The sequence below is a fragment of the Bufo bufo genome, chromosome 6 (assembly GCF_905171765.1).
Source record: "Bufo bufo chromosome 6, aBufBuf1.1, whole genome shotgun sequence".
In the NCBI taxonomy this organism is placed as follows: Eukaryota; Metazoa; Chordata; class Amphibia; order Anura; family Bufonidae; genus Bufo; species Bufo bufo.
Window position 1 is genome coordinate 248,169,336 of NC_053394.1, and position 22,930 is coordinate 248,192,265.

The 22,930-nt window shown below is 43.0% G+C and overlaps 1 protein-coding gene across 1 annotated transcript in view; it reads right to left on the reverse strand.

Moving 5' to 3' along the window:
• Positions 1-9,198: 9,198 nt before the first annotated feature.
• The window catches only part of LOC121003681 (microsomal triglyceride transfer protein-like), an 86,352-nt gene continuing 72,620 nt past the window's right edge, over positions 9,199-22,930 (reverse strand). Inside the window, exons 16-18 of the mRNA XM_040435549.1 lie at positions 14,543-14,667; positions 12,528-12,698; positions 9,199-9,958 (exon numbers count right to left, since the gene is read on the reverse strand). Coding sequence (XP_040291483.1) covers positions 9,793-9,958; positions 12,528-12,698; positions 14,543-14,667 — 462 coding nt within the window. The 3' untranslated portion in view covers positions 9,199-9,792. The remainder of the gene's footprint in view (positions 9,959-12,527; positions 12,699-14,542; positions 14,668-22,930) is intronic.

The window sequence follows — 22,930 nt, forward strand, 5'->3', positions numbered from 1 at the left end:
AATTTGTCAAACAAAACTACCTACACTGCGTGTAGCAGTGGGGAGCGATTACTCGCGCTGGCGTTATTTTTAAAGCCGCGCGGGTCTAATTGAGTCCGCCCCTAAGATCACATGATCGGTCATGTGGGTCGTGACGTAACTAGTCACAAGATACCCGCGTTTCAGCCCGGAGTCACATGATCGGGATCGGCACCATCAGTGCCACCCATTCGCTGAGGCCAGCCCTCTACAATAGGAGGTAGGCCCAGCGCTGTAGGGAGGCGGATCTATGATGAGAATGTAGAGACATAGAGATGTGCTATCTCCAGATCCCACAGACCACCATCTAGACCGGCGAAAATCGCCAGATGAGGTGCGTCGCTTCCATACAGTCACGGAAGGAGCTACCAGGGCATTTAAATAACAGATTCAATAGGTAACAGGCCTGTTAGACAATAATCAGTGAATACAATACTTTTTGTCTGTACATTTAAAACCAGTCAAACCCACAAGTGCATGAATTATATGCACAGGTGAGAATCTCAGAAATGTTAAGGTCAGATACCTGTCAGACAACAGATCTAACCACAAATCATATAGTAGTGGGGTAAATCGTATAGAGCCCTATTATATTGAATTCAGGGGGATTTTTGTTGCTAATTGTGATCGAATTCTGTTATGGGTCTCTTCAATTCAGTATATGGAATATGGATTATCGCAGAGGGAGTAGAGCGGTCCCCGAAGTCACCGGGAGGACCTTGTTTCCTCAATGTAGCAGCCAAATGAGAGCTGCTCATTGAGGCAAGTGGGGTGGGAGGTCTTTAACTGAAATATCCACCATGTCTCCCTCTGCAGTATCCTCCTATCCCAATTGCCCCCTCTCTTCAGTGGAGGGATCAATTCAATGCCCATAAAGGTCATCCCCTTGAAATTTCCATTGTGACTCGATTCTATGTGCTTAGCTAGTGGGGTGTCTCTATTGTGCCTTATGTCACCAAGGTGTTCCCCCACCCTCCTTCGGAGTTCACGGGTAGTTTTGCCCACATATTCAAGGCCACAGTGACAGGTAGCCTTGTATATTACTCCCTTGGATCTGCAGTTCAAAAAACGCTTGATAGAATAAGTCTTGCCTGTTACATTGCTGCAGAAGTCATGGCCCTTGCTAATAAAGGGGCAGGCGATGCAGTCACTACAGCGAAAGCAGCCCACCAGTGGTTTGAGCCACATTTCCACATGTTCGTTGGACTCACTGAAGTGGCTGCGAACTAAGCGATCTCGTAGGCTGTGACCCCTATGATATGTGATCTGTGCAGTTGGTGTGACAATTCCTTTGATATCGGGATCCAACAATAGAATATTACAATGTTTGGAGATGACATTACGTACTTCTCTTGCAGCACCATCAAAGGTGCCTATCAGGCGTATTTGATTGTCCACCACATCTGTTTTATTAGGGTGGAGAAGTTCCGTTCAACTCCTCGAACGGGCTCTCTGATAGGCTATTTTAAGAGTAGATTCGGGATATCCCTTTTCCCTAAATCTCTCACGCAAATCATCGGCCTGTTTGTATTCACTCAACGTGGAACAGTTCCTCCTCATACGTAAGTACTGCCCTGTGGGGATACCTCTTTTTAAGGGGAGGGGATGGTGACTATTCCAATTCAATAGAGAGTTTGTAGATGTTGGTTTTCTGTACGTTTTGGTCTGAAGTTCCCCCCGATCACCTCTCATGATAACTATATCCAGGAAAGGGAGGGTGTCCTTTTGGCCTTCCGAGGTAAATCTCAACCCCACATCGTTGATGTGGAGTCCCTCCACAAAGTGCTGCAGTTGTCCAACTTCACCATTCCATAATAGGAAAATATTGTCGATGAATCTGACCCATGTCACCACGTGTGCAGCAACATGGGTCAAAGATTCACCAAAGACAATGGTCTCCTCCCACCAGCCCAGGAACAGGTTAGCATACGATGGGGTGCAGGGACTCCCCATCGCCGTGCCCCTGAGCTGGTGGTAGAAGATGTCGAAGAGGAAATAATTGCAGGTAAGCGTGAACTCCAGAAGTCTAAGTATCAGACAGTTATGAGCGTGGAACTGGCAACCCCTGGTTAACAAAAACGTCTCCACTGCCCTCAATCCCAGATGGTGTGGGATTGAGGAGTAGAGCGCCTCCACGTCGATGGAGGCCAACCATGTGCCATTTTCCACGGAGATACCCTCCAAGTGACCCAAGAGATCACCTGTGTCCCTGATGTAGGAAGGTAGAGTCCTGACAAACGGGCCAAGATGTAATCGAGATAAATCCCCACGTTTTGTCCTATGCTGTTAACCCAGGACACTATAGGTCTTCCCTTAAGGAAGGTGGTTCCCTTGTGGACCTTGGGAAGGCTGTAAAAGGTAGGAATAGTATGGCATTTTTTGTAGAGAAAATCAAGTTCCTCCTCGGAGATTAAACCTGCTGATTTTGCCTCACAGAGAATGGTTTTCAATCCTGTTTGGTATCGAACAGTGGGATCACTTTTTAGTTTCTCGTACGTGTCCCTATCCCTCAACAGATCAAGGCAAAGTTTTTTTGTATTGTGGCGTGTCTAAAACAACCACATTAACTCCTTTATCGGAGGATTTAATCGTGATGTTATTGTCACGTTCCAGGTTCTCAATTGCCTTATATTCTGCTTTGGAGCAGTTGAATTTGGGCTTCTCAAGGACCAGATGTTCCAATTCTCGAGAAACCTGATTCATGAAAACATCAATACAAGAAGGGTTCCCTGCTGGTGGTATTCTTGTACTTCTATTTTTGAGCACAGTAAATGGCTCTTTCCCCTCCTGTACGGTGCTATCACTCAAATTGAATAAGAGTTTGACATCCTGTAAGATATCTGATGGAATACCCAATTCTCTGCTTTCCCGTCTATTGGTCAAGGCAAAGTATTTGTGCCATTTGAGTTTCCTGGCAAATAAACTTAAGTCCTTGATCCAATTAAACAGGTTAAAAAATTATGTCGGTACAAATGATAGGCCTTTATTGAGTATTGCCATTTCGGCCTGTTCAAGTCTTCTCGATGAACGATTTAATATCTGCCCACATTGTTTTGTATTAGGGTCATGGGCGACGCTGATTGATTGTGATTCCGTAGATGGTAGGGTATTCCCTGTTCTAAAAAACGTGAACCACTGTTATCATAGGATCCCCGTGCCCCACTATTATCGTAAGCTCCACGTGACCCGCTCCCCCTTCTACGTCCACGACCTCTTCCACGATTCGGTTGACCACCCTCCTTTTCACTCTCAGAGATGTCAGTTTTATTTGAGGTAATATCAGAATCAGGTTTTTTTGTCTTTTGTGTTCCGCGATCAATAGTGATATACTCACTTTTTACAAATTGACCCCTTAACACGTGTTGAGGCACAATAAACTGGTTATTTACAATTGGTCACTAGGACCAGTGGTTGTCTCTGGGTTGACACGTGTTAAAAATATCAGCTGTGTCTGCACTACCGCTCTGAATGGCCACAATGTGGCTAGCTGGAGGACTGCACTTCACTATTATCTGCCTGATTCACTCCTCTATTTCCACACGGCATCCGCCGTGCACTGTTCAGTGCGTGCTGTTTGGTCACAGTGCGCTACCCTAGGATCAGTGAGTGCCCTCCTAGAGCTCCCTATTCGCTCATTCTAATTGCTTAGCCATAGCTTGGCAGAACACTAGCTGGCTAAAACACACATAAATCACAATCTGCCCCCCGACATGTTTTGCCAAATACTTGGCGTCTTCAGGGGTTTGGGCAGTGAACTGTGAAAGGGGCGGGACCAGGCTTTTAAAACCTTCCTGTCAGTGTCATGATTCCGCTGGCTAGTGTGTAACTCTTTTGTTACTGAGTGAGTAATTCGACCTATCTGTATCCACTTCTTAGGATCTTCTTATCCAGTAGAACCTCCCACAGTTCTATTGTCCAATGCGCTTCGGCTATGCTACTGCGCTTGCGTTCACACTTAGCGCATACCGAGACTGGTGGTTAGTAGTGCGCATGTCTGGGCACTTATATACTCATAACGATCTTAAGTACAGCTACGCATGCGTGCACTTTTAGAGTTCAAATCCTCACTGTCTCCTGCGTATGCGTATATTTGCCATGCAGGTTGATAGTTGGCCAAGTGTTGTGCTTCTAGTGCGCATGTCTGGACACTTAGATATTCAGTGGGGGGTTCCTACCGCTCTGCGCTTGCGTCAGGTGATAGTGCAGGAACACGTGTCAACCCTGAGACAACCACTGGTCCTAGTAACCAATTGTAAATAACAAATAGTGATATAGACTCGATTTTCTCTAAAGTCTTGTAAATCCCTATTGAACTGGTGGTGCTTCCTCTCCTTTAAGTGAAACTGAAACCTCTCCAATGTAGTTTTTAATTGTGCTTCATTATTGACAAAATCAGGTTCTTGTTTTAATTTATTGGTCACCTCAATCTGTTCAGTTTGATGTCTAATAGGGTCAGGTTGGCTCTTTCCTCCTCCAGCAGGAGGGACATGAAGCGTAGGGAGCTTTTAGTTGCTTCCTCCTCCCATTTGGTCATAAGAGTAGAGCTCCTGCACCTGCTGGCTGGGGTAAGAGAAATCCTTAAGCCTCTGGGTACTATCTGATGTTTAATATAGTTTTCAAGGGATTGGATTTCCCACCAGGAGCTAATTTGTTCCTTGAAGATTTTTGTCAATTCCTTGAAAGCAGCTTTAAAAGGAAGGGGTGTATCTTTTCAAGGTAAGTGTTTTTTCTGAGAATACATCACTGGCCTCAGATAACCATAGATTTCTATCCAGGCCGGTAGCCCAAAAACTTGCCATACCCTATGAATCGCAAGACAAAGCGAGCTAAGTACTCTCTATTTCACCAATAGGACTGTTCTTTACTTGCTGGCGCCGGCATACTTGGTAGTGCCTGATGCTGGAATAGCGCCCACTATGTGTTTTGATTGAATTCCTGGTATTCATTGGTCCCCTGATGACCTGGCCCATAGCCAGTGAAACGCGTCGGGACAGTTTGTATCATATTTGTTTGTCTGTCTGCCCCAGGGTGTGATTCATCTTTAAATTCTGACGAAGCTGGGCAGTCACCATATTGCCTATAAGGGACACCTAGGGACAGACAGAGGGGTGTTGGTTCATAAGTGAGGATTGAGGGATGTTTTAGGGGAAGAGACCCAGTATCTGTCTCCCTCTTTTATTGTATCCCTGTGTTTCCTAACTCACCCTCTGAGTAAGCCAGTGAACACACCTCTTGGCTGCTTAAAACTCTCTACCATATCAATCTGGTTGGCAGTAGATGACTATCTTTTTAGGTAGTTTTGTTTGACTAATTTTTGGGCCTATTATTTTAATACATGATGAATTAAAGATTGTTTTAAGGTTTTCACATTATTCAATTTATTGCTATTCATAAGTTGGGGGCCATATTTATATATTTGGTGTGACCGGCCACACATTTGGTTAAGTCACTTATTTGTCCTTCCTTTTGGAGGAACAGATAGTCTCGTCCCCGTACCAGGGTCCTATAGGGCTAGAAAGGAATCTAGGTATTCCTGCGTATGAACACACCTACCTCTGGGATCTTTTTATACTGGTAGACAGTCAGGATTTGGTTTAGGGTTTTACTAGGAGGTGTTCATCTTCCTTCCCTAGTTCTTAGGCCTGATTCCTTGTCCCCCCTTCCCTCTTATGCTCGGTGTGGGGTTTCTCTCCCACACCGAAGCGAGACACTTTGATTCTGATTGCCTGATAGGAGTCAGGAAGGATTTCCCCCCTATAATGAGGACAATTGGCTTCCATCTGATGAGGATCTTTGAACAGGATGGACAGATGTCTTTTTTCAGTCTTATAAATGATGTCACTATGTTACATATGGCAGTTTGAAATATATCTGTAGTCTCCTTTATATATATATATATATATATATATATATATATATAGATAGATACAAACATTGCAGTGTCACCAAACTTAAAGGGTTTTACAGTACTATCTATGGATGACCTATCTTGAGGATACATCATCAATATCACATCTTTGGGGGCCCCACTCCTAGCACAGCAACCAATCTAGCTGAAGCACCACAACCAGGCCCCAGAACTGTACATCTTTTTAAACTGTGTAGTGGCCATGTCTGGTTAAGGCAGTGCTGCTTATATTCAAGTGAAAATGGTGGGGGGTTTGACCAGTGGTAGGTATGACTCCCAGATATTGATGACCTATGCTAAGCATAGCTCATTAACAGGTAAAGGTGGTCATTTCACATTAGTCCTGGAAAACCCCTTGGACATACCAAAGGCCCATTCCAATACCTCTCTCTCTCTCTCTCTCTCGTGTTATTCCTGTTTCTACAGAAGAAATGTGCAAAGAAGAAGGTCTTCCCTGTTAATGAAATTAAAAAAATATATACTTATCTATGTAGAATGAGAAGATGCAGAGAAAAGACCCATTATTATTATTAAATGGTTTTCCAAGATTTTATAACTGGTAAGGTCATCAGTATCTGATCAGTGGGAGTCTGACACCCGTGACCTTTCGCAGATCAGCTGTTTGAGAAGGCATGGCGCTCCTATGAGTGCCATGGTTTTCTCCGTGTTCACCATGCACAGGACCGTACATTGTATAGCAGCTGTGCTTGGTATCGCGCTTAGCCCTATTCAATCCTATAGGGCTGAGCTGCTCCTAGGCCAGGTGACCTATAAAAGTGTCCTCACTGGCCTAGGAAAAGCTGAGAGAAGGCCACAGTGCTCACTGGATTGCTTATACCTTCTCAAACAGCTTATTGGCGAGGGGGCCAAGAGAATAGGTCATCAGTTGCAAAGTCTCAGAAAACCCCTTAAAAAAATTGATTTCCGTTTAACTCCAAAAATTAACATTACATCGCTAAGTTACTTTAAAAGATATCTAATCCCTTCAAAGTCTCCACAATCAAGAGATCTCAAGGACAGGAAGGCAGGCAGCCTCCTGAAGAAATTCTGGCAGGCATCAGCTCATCTCATTAACTTTTTGAATATCTTTCTCTTCTGATACTTCAGCTCAATCTGTAAGATCTGCAGCCAGTAATGTGGTCTTATCTAACTCCACTAGATGAGCACTGTGGCTCAAGGCTTGTAGGAACACACTCTCTAAAATAAGGTTCATTCTATACAATTCAAGGTAGCTATGTATTTAGTTCTTAGAACTGGACAAAATACTAGAAGCGGACATCCTGAATCCTAGCACTAGCATCTGCATTTTTCCATGTGTCCTCTGATCTGCTTAGTTCACAGGTAAACTTATTCTCCCTTTTGGCCCAGGTGGAGCTGGTTTCTAGTTCTAAAAAAAAATTAAAAAATACGAAGATCTATATCAAAGTTCCCTTATATACCAGAGTGTTCAGCATCTAAAACAAATCTGAAATCTGTCTGGAACTTGAAAGGGAGATGCTGAAAAAGCAGGGGGATTCATATGTTATTTATTAGTGTGGAGCTTCAGTCGAGCTAAAAATTGTTTACATCGTCTGTCTACTTAGATTTGGACTTGTTCCTCCCTTGAACTTATATGTAGTCCTGTTGGGTCCTTGTGCTGCTCTATTTCAACATTGACACTAAAAGGTTATAGACACCTTTGCAGTATTTTTCCATTCTTGCATTTAACTTATCTAGGGCTAAAAATCTTTTCTCAAAATGTATGAGCAGTTAAATGCACCAAGGGTGGGTTAAAGCCATTCTGTGCACCCTTGTTCTTCCTGTTTTCTCTGCCAGCCCTACCTCTCCTTCTTGATAGACCTGTTCTTGCAAGATAAATTTGCAGAAACCTGGCCCTCTCAATCAAGAAAGAGAGCAAGGGGCTGGCAGCGGAAGAAGGGTGAGAAAGGTTCCACAAAGTTGCTTGGCCCACCCTTAGTGCACTTTACTACTCATCTGCATATAGATTAAAAGTACTTCTCAAGAATTAAGCAATGGACCGGTAAGTGTATAAGCTACATTTATAGCGAAAAACAGACTTGTGACAGCTGTATTTGTAAGACCATGACACGGTCACTTTCAGAGACAAATTAAGTCCATGGGGTTATTCGCATGACTGGGTTAAAGAACACATAAAATTAAGATTCCAAGTTTACCATTGCAAAGAGGTTAAAATCAACAAACCAAAAAGTTTAGAAAATCCAAGAATATATGTCAAGTTTGCAATTTATGACCATACAACCGTAGCAGCATCCTGGGCCAAATGTTTTCTCATGTTCAGATTTACAGGGCTGCAAAGTGGTGAAACCTTCTTCAAGCATCACAGACTTGATGTTTTCTTCCTGAGCTATTTATTTAGTACTGCTCCTGTAGTGCTGTCATGAAGGATGGTTTTTAAAATGGGAATTATATCCTACTATTAATTTGGTTTACATGATTTGATCGAGATTGTGGTGCTGATGGACTGGCAGGAACTAATTTCTCTTTTTTGCCTTTAAGGGAATTTTCCATCTTTTTCCAGTGTATGTAACAAATTACAATACATTCTGGTTCAGTTTACCATCATCACAACTTTACTGTTAGGGATTGCGCTGTTTCCAATCAGCAGAAAATGAAGTTTGTGTGATATGCTAATTAGCCTTCCAAGTGCCCAGGTAGGCCAAACCCGCCTCCATGAAGAGCCCAAGTCGCCTCTACTCTAGTTCCCAGTGCCCCCCCTTGCTCCTTCATATCTTTCCCCTCTCTGTGATGTCACGATCTGCACAAAACTCAACTGCTCTGCACATACTCCAGATTTTGGCAAGACACATGATTCCCAGGTTAGCAGCGTTTTGTGCAAATAGTGACATTGCAAAGGAGGATGTGCAAATAGTGACATTGCAAAGGAGGAGGCAGACAGGAGGTGGGCTTGGGCACTTGCCAGAGGCGGATTTGGGCTCCTGCAACCATTAATCATGCCCTGCCGGGCTTTGTACACTAATTATATCAAACAAACTCCCTTTAAGGAGCTGGCCCATTTTCATATGATGTATTAGGATATATGGATGATAGACGAATATGACTACTACTCCAAAGAGTAAGAACTGATAGCTTGCTTTGGAGAAGTCAGAGCAACCAAATATTATCTGGTACCCATTCCTTTAATTGGGCACATCTAGTACCCACTGACAGCTCTGAACCCGGACAACCCCTTTAACTGGTTTACTACAGTCTAAGAGGAGGTTATTTGTGTGGTAGAACAAATAGGTCACAAACATGAGTCATTAATTCTTTTTATATCGAATCATAGTGTACATAATTTTAATATGCAAATTATTGGAGTATTTCTTTTGCACAAGAAGTATCTAAAAAATACGTTACCTTTCAGTTGGGGCCACACACAATTTTTGTAGTGCAACAGCGACAATTGAAACTGTGGGAGATCCCGGAATTGAGCTAAAATGTGCATTTATTCCAGTCATGTGAAAGCAAACTAATACCCAACTCTTTTTTTTTTTGCCACATCTCCGTCTCTGGAAAATTGCATGTAAAAGAATTGTGCATAGCCCCAGCTTAACAATAAGTGGCTTGTGCTCCGATAGGGGACAGAGTTATTATCTGCACAATAGGACGGCTCTGGGAGTCTTGGAAACAGCACACCTTGCTTTTCACCTTCTGCGGTTTGGAACACTAAACATTTCTGTTTAATGTACCATGACTATCTGCATTATGAAGAGCACTTGTACAAACTGATTTCCATTCCAAATTGATTTTATTGACCTCCTCAGATTACATAGTCGTCAGTGTGACAAGTTGAGTCCACAGCTCTGGTAATTAGTATCGCTCCTCAGAATAGGTGCCTGCTGCTGTCAGAGAACAGTGCTTATATCCTCAGCATCCTTCATTGTCCTACACATTTCAGAGTTTGCATTATGAAAGGGAAATTCTCGCCCCCACAGAATCGATGTTCTTCTTTTCCTTACGGTACGTGTTGTGTTGCTCGCTGCAAATGTTTCTGCAAGAATGTAGGTTTCTCTGCCAAAAAAAAAAAAAGTTGAAGAAAGTCAGGTAATTGCAATATGGACCATTTACATTTTTTTATTAACAATTTGTTGAATTCTGGTTAATCTAGCAGGACATGACTGTGCACGCTTTATTATTAAAATAAGCAATTAATCTAATCTTTATTTCCCATAGCGTAGGGCTTCTTCACTGCAGACCTAGTACTGTTCATAGAACTGCAGTGCAGCCCATTCAAGTGTATTGGAATGTGCTTCACTACCTGCCCAGTGGCAAGTCTGGAGTAACATAATGCAGGGAAAAGGAATGGAATAGTCATTTCTCTTTACTGTAATATTACTGTATCCCTTACCTTTAATTTTATCACTCTGCCTATTACACTTGTGCTATGATATCACTACAGTACTTTAAAGGGGCTGTCCAAAGTGAGTGGTCAGATGGAAAGTGTTACTCACCTTGTCACAAACTTACCTGTCTGGGCTCCAGCGGCGAGATCTCCAGCTTCTGTGTTGAAAGAGACGTGCTGCTAAGCCACGCACCCAGGGGACGCGACAGCATCCTTACCAACAGGATGCAATGCTCTTCCTCCCCCCAGCGGGCATGTGCTGGGAGAGATTAGTAGTGGGATGATTGCTCAGCTGCTCTATTTCTGTGTGCTAGTGTTTCTGACTAATGGAGCGCCAAGTCATGACCTATCAGGTTCTGATTCTGGGACCCGGCGCTCTATTTAAATCCCTTCCTGGCCATATACCAGTGACAGTGATAGTCTTGTTTGGGCTCACTAGCTAGGTTCCTGGTTCTTGGATAGAGGTGAGGCCTAGTATGAAAAAAAACTGCTGCGGTCCACGCAGTTGGGAGGTATGTTGCACCCCGATTCCACACTGCACTGGATGCAGCTTCATTCCCTTTCTTAGTTTAATGATTGTATGGTGTTCTCTAAGCAACTCTCTGGCAGTGTTATTTAGGCACATTATAGTTGAGCCAGTTGTACACTGTGTTAGTTGGGCATTATATGGCACTCCAAATGGTGGAACATCAATAGAAGGTACTGCGCAGAGCACTTATGGTTGAAACTGGCTATAACACCATAGATAAGAAACTGACCCTATGGACCAAGCTAGAGTCAGATATGAAAAATATGACATGTCAAATCTACTTTCTCCAGCAGGGATCTGGATACCCACATAATATACCTATTGACTTTGTGTTTTGTATATTATACATTTTACAGCTGAATTCTCAGATACTGGCTTGAAATAGTTGCTATAGAAAGCAGAGATATGCCGTTCTCTATAAACGTTACCAGCTCTTGTGATGACTGTTGTGATAAAGCAGACTATTGGTGTCTTATCAGCAGTCTAATAGGAGCATGAGTCATATTATGTCTGGGGAGGTATAATTCTTGGTGGCTATTACAACAGGGAAAACTGGAGGATAGGTAAATAATGCAAAAGATAAAAGTGACATTTTGGTCTTGATTCAAGGCATTTATTACAAATATTATTATTTTATAACCATTATCTATAAAGCGGCTGTAAGACTTAAAGGAACATCATACATTAATGGTTTAGGGGAATGCTTTTATGTGTGTAGCATCAAAGAAATTGGATTTTTGTAGCTGTGGCATAATCAAAGTGTGCTGACAATAATTACAGAGCATCTCTCATCATGATCAACCATATTAAGCTAGGCATACTGTCTGGTAGGGTTGATCATGATGAAGATAACAACTCCTCTCTTGCTGCATTTGGATGTTGCATTTCAGAGAAATGTATATTTTTATTATTAAGTTAATGGTATGCTCGGAGCACCAAGACACTAAACTAGCACCTAGGAGCACTGCTTCACCTCCTCCTCTCCCCTGTTGCCACTCCCTCTCCCCCATCGATTGACAGGGGCAGGCATCTTACTTCTCCATTACCTGGCCTTGAAATCTTATTCATGCGCCGGCAACACTACAGTCAGCAAATGCACAGTTTAGACCTTGGAGTGGCGACAACCAAATGAGATCAACTGTGCATTCGCCAGTTGTACTATCAATCTCGCATGTACGAGATTTCAGGGTCAGACAATCGGTGCAGGAGAGGGAATGGCAACGGGCAAGAGACAAAGGTTAAGCATTGCTTCGAGGGGCTAGGCATACTCCCCAGTTCTCTAAGCATCTAATTAGCATAATAAAAAGCATGAATTTCTCGGCAATGGAACATCCAATTGCAGCAAGAGAGGGGTCAATACACTCACCATGATGAACTTTACCAGCAGTATGCCTGGTTTAATAGGGTTGATAATGGTTACATATGCTCTTTAAAATTTTGAAAAATAGAGGAATACCTTTGGAATGTGTTACATCTATGACTAGGTTTGCACTGAAACATATAATTAGACAGCAAAGACATCAGTTTGGAAAATGTCTGCACATTGGACAAAAGATTTAGAAAATCAAATCTTATCTACTTATTTGGTACTGTATTACACAAAAATACATTGATAACATGCACCTTGCGCATTTACCCTACTGCTGCATCCTTCATAGACAGGTGCTCGCAAAATGGGGCTGCTGCTATTAGTTCGACCTTTACACTACCTGTAAGGCATGTTATCCTGTCGTAATTCAAGGCACATCTGCATCGGAAAGCCTGTAAACTGCATTATTGAATCCAAATTTATAGAGGTTTCTGCATCAGCCTCGGCCTTCACAGATATATGGAAGAAGGAGGTATCCATTTCTGTTGTGAAGTCAAGGAGAAGACCAGCTCTAGGATGAAAAATGGAATTCAAACTGATCAGAATGGATTTTTTTTTATACACAGGAAAAGAGACTTTAGAAATGTAAACCTCTGTTGAAGGCTATTGACAATATTGTATAACATTGTAAAGATTCTCATTATAGGATGAATGAGATTTATTTTCTAAAACTTAAAGCCCTTAAACATCTCTAGGTGACCCTTTTATGCCACACCCACAACCCTATTATGCATGGTATTTGTTGGAAAAAATGTGTCACTTTTCAATACTGTTTTTGCAGTTTTTGCAGATATTGCAGTCAGACGCATCATCTATCTGCTAAAACAAAGTGCTAAATGCTAGATTAAAGGGGGGTCTGAATGCTGGCAGCACCCACTGATCCAGGGACCCTGCCCCCTATTGAGGCCTTCAAGGAAACTAGAGGAGCAACATAAAGAGCTTTTTTGGCCCTAAAATAGGAATAAAGATGTTGTACATGATCAGAAAACAGTTCCACCCTTGTTTTATGCACCCCCCTCCATTCCTATATTCTTATGCATGCATATATTATCCCAGCTAACATGGTAGTGTTAAATGTAGGTCTGGTGTATTTTTAATAACTTGAGGAGGTTTTTGGTACCATAAAGTACAAGCAGAGAATATTTCATCTGATCCCCTGCCTTTAGTCCTAGCACTCATCTTAAGTTTCTCTCAGCCTGTCAACATTATCCTATCCCCGGCTTTCACAATGATATATATATTACAAAGATGTGACACATTATTTAATAAGATAAAACATCACGCAGAGACTGGTGAGTTAATGGGTTCACTTTCAAGTTTAAATCTCACAAAGATCATCTAAAACAGCATGTTAATTTACAGCTCCTCTCGATTTAATACATAGTGTTAGAGGAAAAAGTTCTACGGATGCAGCAATGGTGCCCTCTTGTGGAAAAGAGCAAACTAGAAAACCATTTTCAGTATGCAACATACTTTTTCCTCCTTTCTAGATATTTTATGTAGTTTTAAACAACTTTAGTTTCTCCTTATTGGGTGTCCAACTACACAATCCTCCGGCCTGTTAAAAATGTGTAGGGGCCATAGTAATCTATGAAATTGCTAGACTTTCCTTCAGGTTGCTGTCCTAGCACTGTATTCAAATGCCCAGGCCAAGGCAGAGTAGCTTGTTGCCCCCTCTCCACCCAAAAAAAGAAAAAGGTCACCAGTGTTTTTCCAAACAAAAAAGGAACAAGGCTTTTGCTTCACCCATTCCCTAGGTCATAAAGCATCTGCTACGGTTGCATTGACTGCAGCTACACCCAATAGACATGATAATAAATCTGTCTTTTGAATGGAGTCGTAGGACAATCTTTTTGTTAGAAGTATTCCCTCATCAATATCCGATCATTTGGAATCTGACAGCCCGCATTTCACCAATCAGCCAGACCTGGAAGCAGACAGCTCCATAAGCTGTGTATTAGCCATGCAGAGATAATGCAGGTGAGTTGCCATTAAAATAGTTCAGAAACTACACAGTGTACAGAGTCTTCTGCCTCAAACAGCTGACTGGTGTGGGTGCTGGGTGTCAGACCCCCAAACGACAGGTCATCAATATCTGTAGCCTGGACAACCTTCTAAGCTGATCACAGGATGTCTTTCTGCTCTGACCTCCAAAGACCAGCTCTAATCATAGAGAGAACCTAGCAGCAAGTTTTTCTATCCTCATTATTAATTATTGGGATGTGTGTGATGCACAGATGCACCTGGTTCTTCAGGTTGAAACATGTCCTTTGTAGTCGCTGTCTATTATCCGTTACTGTTACCTTCACATAAATCTATAAAAACATAGACGAACCGTCATAACATGAATCATACTTGGCATTGATGTTACTTTTTGCCTGCTGATCCCAAATGCTGACATCAATTTTGGATGAGATCTCTAGTCCAAGCGCTCCCTGATACCGGACAATGGCCTGGAGCCCAGACTGCAGTGGTAACCACTGGAAAATTCAAAAGAGAAAGCCTTGAATATAAGTTTACTACCAGACCGGAATATAAGAAATTGTATATAATACTGCATATATTCTTTAGGAATATATAAATGTTAAAACAAACACAAGTATCAGTTTGAAAAAATTATATACATGCAAAAGCAAGTATACTGGATATAATATCAAGCTGCATACATAGTCCACTACATTTTTCTTTCTTCTCCAGAAGAAGGTTGAAGCCACAAAGACCTGCTCTGGTTGGTGTGCGGCTGCATGGCATCTAAAAACTGCAAATTGGGGTGGTTTGTCAGTTCTTCTTTTTGGCTGCACATTTTTTGCAAGGAAACCAACAGTTTTTCAGTATGCAAACCATTGTGGTTTTGTGGCCAAAGCTGCAGCTGCAGAGAAATGTTGCAATATAATCCTCTTGATGCTGTTGTTTAGCTATGAGGACTAAAGCGCCACATGGATTTGGACTGTTACTGTGAACAGTCAAGCAAGTTGACGATGGAATCATCTCCAAAAAGTTTAAATTTAAAGAAGAAACACAATTTTCAACATGTTAAGCAATATCAGTGTACTATTTTGGTTTTTTTAAATTTTAGGGTGAAAAAAAGAAAAGGAGTACCTTGCAAAAGCATGGCAACCCAAGGAGATTTGAGCGTTCAGAAAACTTTGACCCATATTTCAGACCTTAAATAGCCTGTTAGGGTTAAGGTTTGTTCACAAGTATCATTAGGAAAGGCCAGGTGATGCAATTTTCCAAGCTTTATAAATACCCAGACTCCTCTAACCTTACCCCCCAAAAACAGCAGCCATTGGTTATTCTAAGCAGCTGTCTAACACTCTTAAAATGAAAATGGTTGACGCCCACAAAGCAGGAGAAGGCAATAAGAAGATAGCATAGAGTTTTCTGCTTGCTATTTGCTCATCTCAAAATTTTATAAAGAAATGGCAGTTAACAGGAATAGTAGAGGTCAAGAGAAGGTCTGGAAGACCATGAAAAACAGATAGCTGCTTGTAGGTTTGATAGAGAGGCAAATCAGTACCCCTGCTTGATTGCAAAACATCTTCAGGAAGATTTAGCAGACTCTGGAGTTGAGGAACATTGTTTTACTGGTCAGCGACACCTGCACAAAGATGGCCTTTCTGGAAGATTCATCAGAAGAAAATCTCTCCTACGTCCTCACCACAAAATTCAGCGTCAGATGTTTGCAAAATAATATCTAATATCTATTTTATTAAAAAGACACCTCTTCAACTCTTAAAGGTGGATGAATCATGGTTTGGGGTTGTGTTGCAGCCAATGGCATGGGGAACATTTCACGGGTAGAGGGAAGAATGGATTCAATGAAATTCCAGCAAATTCTGGAAGCAAACATAACACCAACTGTAAAATAAAAAGCTGAAAAGATGATGGCCTCTACAAATGGATAATCATCCTAAACACACCATAAAATACTACAGTAGAATATCTCAAAAGGTGCAAGCTGAAGGTTTTACCATGGCCCACACAGTCCCCTGATCTGAATATCATTGAAAATCTATGGCTAGACCTCAAAAGAGCAGTGCATATAAGACAGCCCAGGAATCTCACAGAACTGGAAGACTTTTGCAAAGAAGAATGGATGAAAATCCCTCAAACTAAAATTGAAAAACTGTTGGCTGGCTGGCTACAAAAAGTGTTAACAAGCTGTGATACCTGCCAAAGGGGATGCTACTAGGTACTAACATGCAGGGTGCCCAAAGTTTTGCTTCGACCCCTTTTCCTTTTTTGTTATTTTGAAAATGTAGATGAAAGATTAAAAAAAAAAACATTATTTGCTTAAAATACAAAGGGAATGTGTCATCTTTAACTTTATGCCTTTTGGAGCTCATTTAATCTCCAACTTGCTTAACTGTTATAAGTAGCAGTGATTTTGGGGTGCCCAAATTTTTGCATGCCACTGTAGGCAGTACCATTTATCATATGATGATTGTATAGGGTTATTATAAAAATCATGGAGAAAATGGGCATTTATGATTATTCTTAAATAGTGTATGTAAGAAAGTGGTCATTATAGGGATTTTCCTGGCTTCAGATATTGATGAATACTCTCAGGATATCAATATGTGATTGGTAGGAGTCTAACACCCATCAACCCTACCAATAATCAGCTGTTTCTGGCTGTGACAGAGCCAGAATCTAAGGGGCATATTTATTAAGCCCGGCGTTTTAGAAGCCGGTCTTAATAAAGCCATAAGCTGGCGGTGGTTCTGCCGAAGTTATTTAGTGGTGCTGGCTGCTTCCTTTCTGTGTTACATTTAGGCCTTTTTCAGTGCCTAAAACAGGTGTAGAAAATGGTAAATAATACGGGCCTGCAGGCCCGTACCCTTCCCCGCCCGATCCACGCCCACAATTTTAGACCTGGCGGGAACGGGGAGGAGTCAAAGATTGCACCGCAATCTGCGCCTGAAATAAGCCTATTTTAAGCCTATTTCAGATTGATAAATGACCCCTTAAGTGTATAGAGCGGACGCAGAAAGCTCTATACACTGCATTTTCTGGTACTAGTGTACTGAAGCTCAGCTCCCATTCCCTTGAATGGAAGCTGAGCTGCAGTATTCTGGCCTTAACACTACACAGTGTACCGAGAGGTCTGCCGACACCCAGAATCTCCACTAATCAGCTATTTTGGGTTGAGGATAGGTTATCAATATCTGAAGCCCAGAGAACCACTTTAATAAATTATCACAATGTGCACGCTATTTACATGACCCCACAAAATGATGTCAAATCATGGTAAAGATGATTTTTCATGCAGTTTCCATTATTGTTCAATGTATCCGTACTGCCCTAATGCATTCTGAGTGGATGCGGATCCGCTCAGAATGCATCAGTCTGGCAGCGTTCAGCCTCCGCTCCGCTCAGCAAGCGGACACCCGAACGCTGGGCCTGGCGCCCAGCAGCCTGACACCAAGTGTCTTGATTATCTTTCGTGCCAGCGCAGTCATTTCCACACGATCTCCTGCACAGCCCGGAGCCTGACTCCGCCCACTCATGTGACTGATCATGTGCTCCTGACACATGAAAGGTCCTTTTGCCCACTATCATCTCCTGAGGTAGGACATGTGAATGGTGATACTTTATCTGAGGTGCATGTTTTGGCTGTATTCTGCCCCCTGCCCTGTACTGTACCCCCCCATGCTGCACTGTGTGTGCCTCCTGCCCTGTACTGTACCCCCCATGCTGCACTGTGTATACCCCCTGCCCTGTACTGTACCCCCTATGCTGTATTTTGCCCCCTGCCCTGTACTGTGCCCCCCATACTTTATTCTGCCCCCTGCCCTATGCTGCACTGTGTGTGTGCTCCTGACCTGTACTGTGCCCCTTATGCTGCACTGTGTGTGGCTCCTGCCCTGTACTGTACCCCCTATAATGCACTGTGCCCCCCTATGCTGCACTGTGTATGCCCCCAACCTTGTACTGTACTCCCTATGCTGCACGGTGTGTGCCTCCTGCCCTGTATTGTGCCCGCTATGCTGTACTGTCCCCCCTGCCCTTTAGTGTGCCCCCTATGCTGCATTGTACCCCCTATGCTGCACTGTGCGTCCCCCCCCTTGCCCTGTACTGTACCCCCTATACTATACTGTGCCCTGTACATTGCAGCCTCCCTTCTCCGTCTCTAGTGCTTGCCACTTGGCACTATCATGGCACACTAAGGCTGGTTTCACATCACGTTTTTCCATTTGTCTAATGCAGGAGTAGGCAACCTACGGCACTCCAGCTGTTGTGAAACTACAACTCCCAGCATGCATTATTGCTCTGCTCTTCTCATAACTCCCATAGAAATTAATGGAACATGCTGGGAATTGTGGTTTCACAACAGCTGGAGTGCCGAAGGTTGCTGACCCCTGGTAATGTATACATAAAATGTATATGTTAACAGGTGACTCAGACTGACACCATAAAAAAAAATGATACGTTAATGTATACGTTTTTTTTTTTAACAGACTTTGCAGGATACAAAAGCGTAGTGTGCTGCGCTTTTGTATCCCATTTTCCAACGTAAACATCAAACGGATGGCAAAAATGTGATGTGAACTCTCCCTTACATATGCACATATAGGATGCCAAGATAGTCATGGAGGGGGGGGGCCCCATACAAAATTTTGCTGTGGGGCCCAGTCAGTTCTAGCTATGCCCCTGGCTGGCAGGGCCGGCCGTTCTGACTCTCCTGCGCTGCGCAGCCCCGCCATCCTAATCCGTATCCTGCAGTAACTGAACTTTAAAACAGTAACAGTGCTCATGATCTCATTACTATCTCACACACTCAGCTCCGGAAACATGCAGTGCGGGCGGAGCTCGCTCACTGACGTCACACGCCTGCTTCTCCCACCAGGCAGCGCAGGCGCGTGACGTCAGTGAGTGAACGCCGCCCGCACTGCCTGTTACTGGAGCTGAGTGTGTAAGTCAAGATAGTAATGAGATGGGCGCTGATTTAAAGTTCAGATACTGCAGGATACGGATTACTGAGGGGATGATCTGTAGGGTTGCCCAGACGGCTAGGCCCTTCAGAGTAGTTATTAACCCCTTTCAGAAGTCCTCCATTCACTGAAGGGGTGACTGCTGAAAGGGGTTAATAACTACTGTGAAGGGAGGACTGCTGAAAAGGGTTAATAACTACTGTGAATGGGGGGGACTGCTGAAAGGGGTTAATAACTACTGTGGGGGCATGGCTTTACAGGGGCATGGGGTGGGGGCATGGCTTTACAGGGGCGTGATACAATGGGCTTGTGCCCCGGATGTTTTCAGACCCTAGCAACGCCCCTGGAAGGCACACATTGGCAGGGGCATTGCGTTAAAACATTCGGGGCCTGGGCCCCTGATGTTTTGTCCCAGGCCCCGAATGTCCTGCCTGCCAGATAGATACAACTGTATTGCCATCTTCAGGATGGCAATACAATTGAATCTAATGCACTGGAAGAGCTAAAGGACCTGTGATGACATCACAGGTCGTGTGACCAGTAAAACAGGCAGTGGTTGAGAAGGACCTGCGATGATGTCACCATCATGTGACCAGTGCAGGAGAGGATGACAGTGAAGAGGAGAAGACCTGGGGGAAGAAGCTGTGCTGAGGTCTGCTACATGAGGAGAGGTAAGTGAAGGGAGAGGCAGAGCAATGCTGGGAATTGTGGTTATTTAACCGGGACTGTATGTTAGGGCTGAAGGGAGGGATGTTATTTACATGGGACTGTATGTTGATGGTGGCTGTGGGAGGGAGTGATGTTATTTACATGGGACTGTATGTTGAAGGTGGCTGTGGGAGGGAGTGATGTTATTTACATGGGACTGAATGTTGAGGGGGTGATGTTTACATGGGATTGCATGTTGGAGGCAGCTGAGGAGGGGTGATATTATTTACATGGGACTGTATTTTGGAGGGGGTTGTAGACAGAGAGGGATGTTATTCACATGGGCTGTAGATTGGAAGGGGCTGGAGAGATGGTGTGATATTATTTACATGGGACTGTATGGTAGAGGGAGGAATTTAACTACAAGGAGCACTGGAGGGGGCATTTTAAATACTGGGGGCACTTCAGGGTGAGCATTATAACAGTAGGGGGCAGTATAAATACTGGGGGTCTTCAGGGTGAGCATTATAACAGTAGGGGGCAGTATAATAACTGGGGGCACTTCAGGGCATTATAACAGTAGGGGAAAATATAAATACTTAGGGCTCTTCAGGGGGCATTATAAATACTGGGGGAACTTCAGGGTGAACATTGTAAAAGTAGGGGGCAGTATAAATACTGGGGGCACTGTATGGGTATTATAAATCCAGGGGACATGATAGGTGTCTTATTACTACTGGGGGCTCTATAGGAGGGACTTATAGATCTGCCTTATTTCTACAAAGCTAGTAGACGATCATAAGGCGCATAACCACAACCCAATGCAGGATACAACAAAGTTTATTACGAAACAACGCATTTCGGGGTCTTAACGACCCCTTTATCAAGTCTACAAGGAACAGAGATAGTAAAAAAATATAATAAAAAATAAATAGTGAAAAACAGATGTATATGTACTTTTAAAAGTTGTATATGGAATTTGATATATAGAGATCTATGGGTATATATTTGCATGAAGTCCAGTTTGAAGGAAGAGATACAGCACCACCTGGACTGGATTCTTTTGGAAACTTACCTAAAAGAATCCCTCATCCCACGTGGATTAAGGTTTAGATTCAATAGCCCTTTTCTGAATGACATAGGATTTACAAAAGACTGGAAAGAATACCTGTTAGAGTGCGCCAGAGATCTCAAACACCAAATTAAGACACACTCCGACCAGTTGTACAAGCACAAAAAAACATATGGATTACACCAAATATCACAGACAAATCACCAGTAGGTTATTATAATACGAACGTGAAACAATTGAAAATTAAACATCAAAACTCAAGAGATAGAACTGATTTTAGAACTAACAACATTCAATTTTGGCTGAGTAAAAACAAGGACAGAAACACTGGTAGAAATTACACTAGTAGTAAGAATGTGACTAATGAAAACCTCATCTTTTCCAGGCCCCCCAATACTAAACGCATCCCAATTGAGACGGCACCATACAGCCAAGCTAGACTCAGCACGGGATCTCCCTTCACGCAACATCAAAAAACAACAAAGTGTACGTCTGAAAAATTACCAATCAACCAGATCCAAACCTCAACGTCCTATTCTGTCTCAACCCACCCCCTTGGTCACACAGACACCAATACAATTACAAACCTCATCTTCTAAAATAGTTATAGAGCCAACCCCGTCTGGACCAGTAACCAACCCAGCCACAACCCACACCCCGCCCAGCCAATCCAATAAGGATGACACTGCCGCATCAACACTTCCACACTCCTTTTCCATCCACCCGGAATCCAACACAGGTACTCCCATATTCTTCACTCCCCTATCCATATCACCAAGAGACCGCCAATTATCCCCAGTACCCATAAATCTACCTCAAGGCTGTCCCCTCAACTTTCCCCCCACTTCCTTCTCCTCAGCCCAAACCACCAGTCGAGATGACACTTCCACGTTTGATGACTCTCTGCTCACCATCCACAACACAAGCAGCCCCAAGGATCTACATGAACCCCTAGACCAGACCTACTCAACCTCTGTGTCTTTTTTACCACTTCTGGGAACCCTGACCCCACACGCAAGTTATGCCCTAAAACAACCCTCAGGGACCACCTTAATTATAACATATTTCTTCAAACCAAAAGTGGAGCAACCCCAAAAAGGCAAAAAAAGAAAAAATGCAGAAGAAGCCGGAGAGGAGGAACTAAAAACCGAAACAAGAAGAGAAATAGAACAGATGACAAAAAAAAACCCTCAAGATCAACAGAGCCCCAAGAGGAACAAAACCTCACAAGAATGAATATTTTTGACCTCTCTAAATCTAACCTAACCACCGCACAAATGACACTACTCGAAAGAGGGCTCTCTTTTTATCCGGCCGAGAAGTTTAATGAGTTCCAACTCTTCGTCGACCTGAATAGTTTTATTAGAAGTATCACACTACAGAGGCACTTCGCCATTAAAGCGAAACAAGTCACTAAAAACGAAGAGAACGACAATCTAGGAATCCCGGACCCCACCACTACGATACACACCAATCTCAAACCGAAATCTTTATTTAACCCAACCCACCATAAAGGTAACTATATAGACACTTTTTTCTCGGAAGCATATAGGATCCTAGGAGACCTTTCGTACTATGAACCCCTCCCCCACAATCCCCTTAAAGAAGATGCAAAGAAATTGGAAATACTATTAAAACAAGCAGAAGAAGACCACGTCCTCAACAAAAGGAGAAAGAATTTATAACCATAGACTTTCCTACTATGGTGATCTTCTATTACCTCCCCAAAGTACATAAGGACATTATCAATCCTCCCGGAAGACCTATAATTTCAGGTATCAATTCGCTAACTAGTAACCTATGTTATGTGGACATTTTGGACACTATGTGGACATTTTTTTTACAAAAACATGTCACCAACCTCTGCTCCTACTTACGGGATTACTCCCAACTCATTTCACTCCTCAAAGACACCAACTGGGACCCCTCATATCGCTGGCTGACATTGGACATTGCCTCCCTTTATTCAAATATTCCACACGAGGCAGGCATTAACACATTTAACTACTATCTAGACATTGACGACTAATTGTCCCCCAAAGATAGGATTTTCATCAGCGAAGCAATTAGGTTGATTCTGACACA